Source organism: Carassius auratus, unplaced genomic scaffold, assembly GCF_003368295.1.
Source record: "Carassius auratus strain Wakin unplaced genomic scaffold, ASM336829v1 scaf_tig00214110, whole genome shotgun sequence".
Taxonomy (NCBI): domain Eukaryota; kingdom Metazoa; phylum Chordata; class Actinopteri; order Cypriniformes; family Cyprinidae; genus Carassius; species Carassius auratus.
In genome coordinates, this window is record NW_020527522.1 from 182,604 (window position 1) to 193,542 (window position 10,939).

General features: G+C 37.4%; 1 protein-coding gene across 1 annotated transcript in view; it reads left to right on the forward strand.

Moving 5' to 3' along the window:
- The window catches only part of LOC113091173 (rhombotin-1), a 34,226-nt gene extending 24,059 nt beyond the window's left edge, over positions 1-10,167 (forward strand). The window contains exons 3-4 of the mRNA XM_026256620.1: positions 6,094-6,219; positions 9,576-10,167. Of these exons, the coding sequence (XP_026112405.1) occupies positions 6,094-6,219; positions 9,576-9,681 (232 nt within the window). The 3' untranslated portion in view covers positions 9,682-10,167. The remainder of the gene's footprint in view (positions 1-6,093; positions 6,220-9,575) is intronic.
- Positions 10,168-10,939: the final 772 nt, after the last annotated feature.

Here is a 10,939-nt window from a genome sequence, read left to right on the forward strand (position 1 = left end):
CTGACTTTCTTTTGTGGAACACTCTCAAAAAATTTGCATCATGAAAATAAAATGGTTTCAGTTAAAAGGTATGAAAAACAATCATTGATAAACCTATCACTAACAATATTTTTGAAACAAAAATCTAGAAAGAATAATAACTTGAACTAACTTAGAAACTCTGGCTAGCACATAACTGATAGTGTGACTGTAAATATTAAACAATTAAGAATATTGTAGACAATATAATGTTACTTCAGGAACTACAGTTTTTAAATGAGTATGTTAAATGTTGAAATCAATTAATATACTGTAAAAAAAAAAAAAAAAAAAACTTGAATATTAGGATTCATATTGCACTTTAGTCAGCAAAAATATAAATGGAAATAAAATGTAATGACAAAATATTGACTAAATTTGACTGATAGTTTTGTCACTAGACAAATAAAAAAAGTGAAAGTAACACTGGCATTACACAATTTGCACATCACGACTGTTATGATACTGTTAGAGTGACCTCACAAGGTCTCTATAATAGGTACACCGAGGCATGTGTGGTAATAAAATTAATAAGGAAAAAATCTAAATAAGCCCCAAATGCTTGGCAATTTGCTAGAGAAAGGTGGAAACCACACAAAAACGAGCTTCCTGTTGCTGCTGTACCAGCTCTGATGTCCTAATGAAATCTAGCCCACTCATCTGCTCTTCAGCCTGTGATAAATGTGTGCTACTTAATGCCTGGAGATGCCGAATATGAAATTCTATTAAGGAACAAATTAAGAAGTATCCTTCCCCATGCAGACAGAGCGAGGAAGCATTGGTGTGTTCACTTTAAACGTGAGTGATTGAGCCTCCACACAGGGTGTCCCACCTAAACTTCGCCTCCAGCACACTGCTAGAGAATCAACCCGCTTGCCTTCAGTAATGAAGCTGAAATCTCACCCAGAATTAGCCTCCCATACAGGGAGGCACTTCATTAAAGACAGGTGGGCAGATCAAACGCATTTCTTTTATTTTCGGCTGGGTTTTTGGAGCCCTGCCATGCGCACATTAATTATGAGCGGCGCTCCTTCTGCGTTTTGTCCTTCAGGAGTACTGTAGAGCCATAATGAACCCACACCCCATGAAAACACACACACAGCCCCACCACTGTACAAACTAGCTTGAGCTATCACAGTTGACCCTTTCCCTAATAGATAAGTATAGCAGGATTTATAGGCTTTCAGGCCATACTTTTTCATTACTGCACACAAAAATAGATTAATCTGTTTTGCAGGGGTCACAATCCTTTGACCTTATGACCAGAGAGTGCCTCTCTTTTGACTGTGTTCACCCCTGACCTGAATTATATATATATATATATATATATATATATATATATATATATATATATATATATATAGAAAATTTACGAATCAAAGAAGGGTGCTTTTAATTGAAATATAAAGTAGATTACACCTCCTCCTAATGATGGCACATCCATTACTAGCCAGCATGTGATTATGATTAAAGGGCAGAGATAAGTCTCAGTAATCATTTAGTGCATTTTGAAGTCTACTGAGCGAGCACAGCTATCCCTATGAGGCAAAAAAGACATTAGTCATATAATTTAAGAGGAAACAATCCCAATATCAACCGTATCTCACTTTGAAGATTAACTACTATGCCTGAACACAATACAGTTGACCCCTGTCTGTAAAACACGACAGTTGGATACAAAAGTCTGATGTATTTTTATGCGTTCTATAATTTGTATGCTATACATATTAGATGTTTAATAATATAGTAAATATATTATTAAATATATAGATATAATTAATATGATTAGATGTATAAAGCAGATAAATGGAACAAATAAGTGTAGAGTTAAAAAAAAAAAAAAAAATATATATATATATATATATGTGTGTGTGTGTGTGTGTGTGTGTGTGTGTGTGTGTGTGTGTGTGTGTGTGTGTGTGTGTGTGTGTGTGTGTGTGTGTGTGTGTGTTCTAGGGGGAACATTCCAGGTCTTCATTGTGGTCTCACTATTGAACCCCATTGTATTTAAAACTTTGCAAGTTCACACTTACAATACTGAACCACATTCTCTTTGAATGCAAGTAAAGGACTAGAACAGCTGAAGTCTAATCACAGAGAGACATTAAAGGGAAGGAAGCTGACGCCGGCTTTAGAGGAGTTAAGAAAAAACACCAGAAGAGAAATACCTGTCTACACAGAGCCACAGGGAATCATAGAGAACAATGAGCAAAGGCTTTCAGCTTTAATACTAAAGTTTGGTTAAACACAAACAAGATTATGAAGCGAAAAGCTCTGTTCTCCTTTTCTTTATTGTTTTGTAAATTTTTCCACTCCTGTTCAGTGGAATAGGTGTGCAGGGGACTTTGAGACTTTTAGTTTGCTGAGGCTATGATAATATTAAAGGAACATGAGTTTAGAGCTCATGAATGTTATCACAGTATCTGTTATTGAATAGACTGCTTTGTTTTCAAGAAAACAATTAAAAAGTAAAGCTTGTAATGACAACTCATATAGCAAAACTGATGCACAATGGACATTTTAGGCCTGAAAGCACATTTTGCTTGGAATAACACATTAAATGGCCTTGCTGATAAAATGGTTGGTTTCACATTATCATGAATTATATTGCCTGAAAATCCAAGCCATTGTATTTCAAAGTTTGCTGGTGACCTTCCAAATGAGTTTCTATAACCTCCTAATCCACTTAAATTAACCACCAGTAAAGTCTCCATTTTGAGCCGGACCATCATAGTGCCGCAAAAACCTACAATTAAACCACCGCAGATTTCTTTGCAGAAGCCCGGTTATCTGTCACTGTGTGTGCGTGCGTGTACGTGTGAGGAGTCCCTTATCCCCTCTTGTCTTTTAAGAAGACTCTACTCTTAAACCATCAAGAAGTCCCTAAATTTTCACAAGTCCGTAACAAGCAGTAACTTCCATCCCTGTGCTTTCTGTGACCTGATTTAGAAAAGAAGGGAAAATGGGTCTTGTGATGTGATGTGATCTGTAACACCCTCTACTGTGCAACATGATGGACGTGAGCCATAAAAAATTGTTCCAGATCCCCAGGGACTCCAACCATCTTTTCAGTAGCGAGCCAGGATAACACAACATTGAACTCCCAACTCCATTTGCTTGCTCCAGCATTAAGGCATGACATTTGAAATGTGTTCGACCACAATCTGTGCGCTATTCCCTTTTAGAGAACACGCTCCTTCAGACAGACGCCTTAATCCTTCCTTCTGCCTCTGACCATGAATGTGTGTCTGCGGATGTTAGGATTATGTGTCCCGCCATCTGAGAACTTTCCAAGATTGAAGAATGACTGGTAGATACATCTCAGCCAACTACTGTAAACTGCCATTCTCACTGTTAAGGGTTGTCCTGTCAAATGTTGTGGCAAATGATTTGGCATAGTCTCTTTAATATGCAGCCAAATAAATTTTTATTTTTTTGAATGATCTATCCTTTTTAAAATGGTTATTTTTACTAAGCATGAAATACTAATATATAGGGCTATGTAAAAATCTAGATTTTCTCATTATTACAATTTTTAATGATTAATCTTCCACACCACAGCAAAATAAATAATGAATGAGACACAGTAAATACTACAGCCCGACCAATATATTGTTTTGCTGATTTTATCAGCAGATATGAGCCTGTCGCAGATATATCGGTATTGGTGAATATGCCGCCGATATGCCACAGATATATATATATATATATATATATGTGGCAGCAGATCGCATTAAATTCGGGGGATCCCTTGAGGTCGAGGAACCCTCTTGAATGCTGACTCAAGCATATGTCTCAAGGCCCCATTTTGAATGAAACCAACCATACACGTTGGTAGTTCCCGGTGTCCAGGAGTTATGGGAGGTTAAATCCATGGTAGAGCAATGACTGATCTGGCAATCCCAGGGAGCTATCAACGTGCAAGGGTGACGTTCAAAACTGCTCCTCAAGCTAAAGGGATCCCCGGAATTTGGTGGAGATCCACTGCTGTGTTCGAGCGAGTAACACTATCCAACACTTTCACTTAAGTAACGAGGTCTCTTGTTCAGGCAGCAGCATTCAAGCGTTGTCTCATTCGACTGTAAGTGCCCTGCGAAGTGGACTTCACATGATATTCTGCCATGATTCCAGTTGTAGAGGGAATATTCATGTTACATTCAAAGAGCATTAAAGTGCACAAGACATGTATTTATATTCTATTTATTTTCACAGGTATATTATGTCACACTTCACAATTCTCTAGTTAGTTTCGTCTGTGTGTGTGGAGACAGTAGAGTGAATCCGTGAATGAATCTTTAAGAAGTGAAATAAACTTAAACGGAATAAAGTTTAATGGAACTGAATTTAAAAAGTTGAATAAACGTCAACTTTACTGTTAAGTGCACTGTGTGTGTGTGTGTGTGTTTGTGAGAATAATGCTCTGAATTATTAACTACATGAGAAGCCAAGTGAGAATTTCTGAGATCAGAATATCTTTATACTGTATACATAGTCAGTGTTACCGAAATACCCAAATGAATCAGAAACAAGTTTAAAAGTTTTAAATCAAAAGCTTCTGAATGAAAATTAAAGAAATCTGCACCGACACAGCCCCCAAAAAGTAATACAATAATTCTTTATGCAATGATACAATATAAATACTGACAACATATTGGACAACTGAGCAATACTTTGAGCCGTTTGTAAATACACTTACTATGATTACTATTTCAACTCTATGTGTGATGTGTAACAGACACTAATTTAAAGTTTAAGTGCAAAATGTAAAGTATAAATTATATGTGCAATTATGAGTTCTCACAGATTCTATGCTGACCTTGGAACAAAGCTGCACTCGACCCATTATTTTAATAAGCTGAACTCTTTTGTGAGGCAACACCTCGCTGGGGTTGCACGGCCTCCTCCGAGTGTCAGAGTTCCACATAAACACATTTTACTGGAGCAGTAACCTGATCTAACAATGGCTCTTTTTAACACCTCGCCTATCTGATATAACAACATGCCCTCTTCCACCATAAGACTCCTCTCCGCTCGGCTCTGTTGCTTTAATTAACAGCAGTGTCTGCTGGATAGATGCTGGTGGAGATGAAGTCGAGGGAGACTAATATGAACTCGCTGCAACTTTTTGTTTCCCTCTCTCTCCAACGGAGTCCCCATCTTTAGAGGAGTGTTAAGCATACTGCCTCATCCTGATCCTGCCTTATTTCCCCCTTTTCCTCTCCCTGTTTTTCTCCATTTGCTTTTCCGGGTTGCATTGCATCCCTGTTCTGCCAAACGTATATATCTATATCTCAGAGTCTGAATCTCCAAATTAAACTGGAGTAAGGGCTTTGAAAATGAAAATGCAAATCCAACGGCGGATGTAGTGGAGGAAAGTGATCTGCCTCGATGCCTTGTTCTATTTGTGACCTTGGTGGTTTGTGTCCCATCTAATAAGCTTAAACAAAATGTGAGTTGTGTCCCTTTCCATGCTCCAGCAAGCATCTACTTACCTCTCCAAGGTAACATACCTCACAACACTGCCTCTACATCTCACTCTGCTTTTAGAAGGTAACAGAGAAAGGAGAAGAATAAGAGGAGAGGAGCGGAGGATAGAGGCAGTATCCTTGTGAGGAGAATCTTTTGAACTTTTGACTACATTATAGTATTTAGCCTCTTGTGTAAAATCCAGCTGGCTTTGGTCTGAGCAAAGTCTCATTAGTTACTCTGGTTTAAAAGAAAGAAGGAGAAAAAACTTTGAGCAGTTCAATTGCTCGCCTCAGACCTGTTTTCATTGCCTTCACTGTGTGCTTGGCAAAAACTCTTTGAAGAAGGGGATTAGAACCATGTGATCATTTTAATTAGATCATTAGCTAAGAATTAACTTCTAGGTTTGTACCCTCATTAACAAAAAATACCTAATGTGTGGCAAGCTGGATTCACCGCATTAAGATGTCTGATGTTTGTTTTTTGTTTCGTTTTTTTTTCTTCCACTTCTTTGGTTGTGTTCTTTCCTTTTTCGGGTTTGTTGCGTGATTTCATAAAGGCTGGAACAGGTAATAAGTGAGTAAATCTGCTTTTTGTGTTTTCTCTTAGGCTCTTTGGTACAACAGGGAACTGTGCAGCCTGCAGTAAACTGATCCCAGCCTTTGAAATGGTGATGAGGGCCAGAGATAATGTTTACCATTTGGACTGTTTTGCCTGTCAGCTTTGTAATCAGAGGTAAGGAGAGAATGAGATCACCAACAAGCCTGCAAAATTAGTTCTTTCTATATAGAAAGGCAGAAGAACCTTTTAGATCCCCACAAAAACCACTTAATGACTTCTAGCATTGTGACTTTACACACTCCGGTTGGTCCATACTGTTTTCATCTCAAACCTACAAGTTTTGTCCTGGTTTGTATTTGTGAGCTTGAGCTGAGTGAAATTAACCAGCGCTTCAGTGGCAATACCGTTGGCAGACCAATACCAAGCCTGATCAAACTGTTAATGCCCTATTGAACACAGTCAGCCAGAAAGCTCCTACTCAATACACAGCCAAGCCAAGCACATCACCGCTATGTGTCTCGCTAAGGGAATTAAACGGCTGGATGAAGGAACTTTTCAAGGATCATCCTTCCAAACATTCCTGGGGAGCAAAGGACTGTGACAGTGTCTTAAATGCTTTAGTGTGTGACCCACTTTTAAAAAAAGACTTTTGTGTCATTCTCGAAAGCCGCCATATATACACGCTAAACTTATTGAATACAGTAAATACAAACAAGCTCAAATTCCAATTTACAACTGATGCCTAAAAAGAAAAAAAAAAACTTTATCAGCAGTGTCATGCCTTAACTGACTAAGGCCTCTTCTAAAGAATCTAAATTGGAATAAATAGTTAATTGAATAAATGGTTTATTTGGTGAGCACCAGGGGTCTAATTTATAAAATTAAAATTGGGTGCATCTCCACCCAGACTCCTCCCCGAAATCACCATATACGGAGCTTACAACGCCTAGTTTAAATATGCATAACTTCATCTGCATATCATTTCTATGCATATTCCCATCCACATGCGCACCATTGACAAATTAATTTTTAAAAGGATACGTGCAAATCTTACCGTTTGTATTCTTCAAATACAGTGGCATTTTTCATAATGTTGTAGAGATGCCTTCATACGACATCAACACTTTTGTGCAGCTGTGGTTGTACAGTTAGCTATTATTATTTGTCCTATTAAAACCGGACCATTCCACCGAATCCCACAGTGTCCGCCACAATTTTGAAGTGCACATCATTTATCGTTGTACTCACAAAAAATATTTTCTCATAACATGAGATGTGAAGTTTACTTTAAAGATTAAATTATTGTGCACCTATAATTACCACCAACAGGGTGAAATATTTAATTTAAATGTATATGATAAAATTAATTATCCAGGGGAAAAAAAAGTCTGTACGCATGGGTCAGAGTTTGCGTGCAGGTGTGCACATTTTCCGTCAAGTTTGTTTTTTTATAAATTCCACCTTTTGCGTAGGAAATGGTGTACACCTCTTTAAGGGCAGGTTTTGTGCATACACAACGGTTATAAATGAGGCCCCAGGTGTGTAATAAAGTTTGGTGATTGAAGCTTTGCTGCTGACGGATGGCGCACAACCCTGGTTCTCTCGTTCTCCACTCTATTCCTTTGCCAACACAGCACATTGGCGTGGCAGTGATTGATAAGAGAAAACATCATTGGAAACGCTTTCATCATGGTTGCTGTATTGCCCATACAACATTTATGGCTTTCATATGCAAACTTGTCAATATAAAAATGCAGTGCACACATGGAATGTTTTTCTTTTAAATTGGCATGAAATTTCACGGGAAGTTTTTAGAGGCTAACAATTTATACTTTGGCGAGGAGCCCCAACATAGGGGGAATAAAAGCTCAGCGGTGGGGTTTCCTTGGAAACTGGTGCAGTTTTTTTTTTTTTTGTTTGTTTTTGCCAATGAAAAGAAGTGGTGGCATGCTTTCATTGGGTGCCAATCCTGTCCTGCTTTGAAAAATGCTGTTGGTTTTGAAAACATTTGGTTAGATCTGCACCTTATTGTCGCATCACAAGAGGCTTTGAGACCATCATAGAAACAGTAGCATTCCTGATGCCTGTGATGAAGACTGTACCACAAGTTCATTTTCACTGATGCACGATTACCTAAACCAAAATATTATTGAATAATAATTCAATAATTGATTTGTGCATATTTACATCATAAAACCTATAATTATTATTTTTGTTTTTTTACATTAGTGACACAAGGTATTCCAAGATATTCCATTAAATATTGTTTATTATTTATTTAATTTTTATGTATACTGTATATCTTTTAAAATGGACCTTTAAAGGGACACTCCACCCCAAAATGAAAATTTTGTCATTAATCACTTACCCCCATGTTGTTACAAACCTGTAAAAAATGTATTCATCTTCAGAACACAAGATATTTAAGATATTTTGGATGAAAACCAGGAGGCTTGTAACTGTTCCATTGACTGCCAAGTAAAATACACTGTCAAAGTCCAGAAAAGTATGAAAGACTTCGTCAGAATATTCCGTCTGTCTTCAGTGGTTCAATCTGAATTTTATGAAGTGACGAGAATACTTTTTGGATGCGTGGAAAGACAAAAATATCCTTGTGTCACGGTTAACACAAAATAGTGTACGTAGTTTGCGTTCTGTGGATGTTCTCCAATAAAGCACTACAGGACGATCTGTTGAATAAAGTCAATATTTTTGTTTTCTTCACGTACAAAATGTATTCTCGTTGCTCCATAAAATTCAGATTGAACCACTGATGGCAGATGGACTATTCTGACGATGTATTTCATACTTTTCTGGACCTTGAACGTGTAAGTTTTAAGTTAATAGGCAGTCAATGGAACAGTCACAAGCCTCCTGGTTTTCATCCAAAATACAATATATTGTGTTCCGAAGACAAACAAAGTTTTTACAGATTTGGAACGACGTGGGGGTAAGTGATTAATTAAGAAATAATGACCATTTTCATTTTGGGGTGGAGTAACCCTTTAAGTAAGGTTTATGTCGGAGCTGTAGACGATTCCACACTGAATTGAAAATGCCTTTTGAAATTCTAATGCAGACTAAAGATAAAGTACAATTAAATCATACTCCTTAATTTTTAAAAGATATTCTTTGAATTACAAGTCAGTAAATTTCTAATCCTGCCATTTGCAATTCAGCTTTTTGTGAGGTGTAGTCGATGCAGTTCAAAACATCCTTCAATTATGAATTGTATCCAACTATCCATAGTGTTTCAGTGTATAAAGGTCTGTTCAGGCCTGACAAAGTACACATATTTACCAAAACTTTTGATCTGAAAAATTTCTTGAGATACCTGAATGATAATCTGCTATCCAGATTATAAATTAAACAAAAACCTAGCCACAGAACAATAAAAAAAGGTACAATATTTCAGACTTTGTGTGAAGGAGATGGTTTTCAAATCTGTGTTGTGGAACTTGATGTGAGAAACCAAAGAAATTTGGAATGTATGTTAACCTACTGTATGTGTTTGTTGGTTTCTCCTGCAGGTTTTGTGTGGGCGACAAGTTTTTCCTAAAAAACAACATGATTCTGTGTCAGATGGACTATGAGGAGGGGCAGCTCAACGGGAGCTTTGAGACACAAGTTCAATAGCCAATCAGAAAACATCAGCTCTCGGTCCACACACACAAACACACGCTTATGTGTGATGGATGTTCTGCTGCTCTCAGAGAGAAGAGCATCTGTCTGCTTGCCTGCAATACTTTTTACAGTAAAAGCCCTATTGGTCCCTGAGGACTCTATTGTAAATGTAATACCTTTTGGCCCTTCCTGTCCCCAACACTGAGCAGTTACACGTTTTGATGTACAGTTGTGCCTGCTTAGCTGAGCACTGTATTGCCTGTATGGTTTTTGTGATGTTTTTCTGTTTTGGTCTCTAATTCTTTCTCTCTCTCTCTCTCTCTCTCTCTCTCACACACACACACACACACACTCGCTCCATTTCTTTTTCTCTTGTTCTTCTAAATCTTCTGAGGGTATGTACAGTCTGTTTTCTGTATATATAAACTGGAACATTTATTTTATGAAACTGTAATGCAATTTTATTACCAGTGTGAATTAAAAAGATTCTTAAATGTTCATAGTTGAGTTTGTTTTCTGATCCCAAAGCCAAAGTTTGAAGAAGCAGGCCCATGTAACAAATGTAATTGCTGAACTCTCTAAAAATGGCTAAAGCTTCAAAAGCATTTGTCAGACAACTACAAAGAAATAATAAATGATGACAATTTTATATACAGAATGACATAATGAAACAGCATATTTTCATTGCTGATGGACTAAGACATATTGTTTTCAGATGAATTAAATAGTCTTATTTCGAATAAAGCAAATGAATTCAAAAACTCCACGTTGTTGTTGCTGTTGTCATAATAACACTGAGTACCACAAATGATCTGTGAGGTCTGCTCATGCAGAGTGTCCGATTTTTCAACAGTTTTCTTGTTTATTCAAACACTCACGTATTAATGAATTCACATCCTAAGTCTCATGGTGGTTCAAGTCTTGAGTTCATGTCTGACGCTATAACTCTGTCAAAATATCACAAGGCCTCATAATGAACTGTTGTCTGGAGAAAAATAACAGCATGGGATTTGTACGAAAAATATAGAGAGCAATTTGTCGTGCCACCTTGGGTTTTCCAGTCTTTTTGTGGCACAGAGGCATTGTGAGAGTTAAACTGCTCTCTCAAAAGTGGTGCATTTACAAATGGCTTTCATGAACAAAAGAAGTGCAATTAAAGGATTGCGACCGAGGTGACACAATCTTCGGCCCCATTACATTTGATTTTCATCTGTTGGTGGTAATTCTTGTTTCTATGAGCTCTGAACCGCAGGAGAGCTGCTTCACGGAG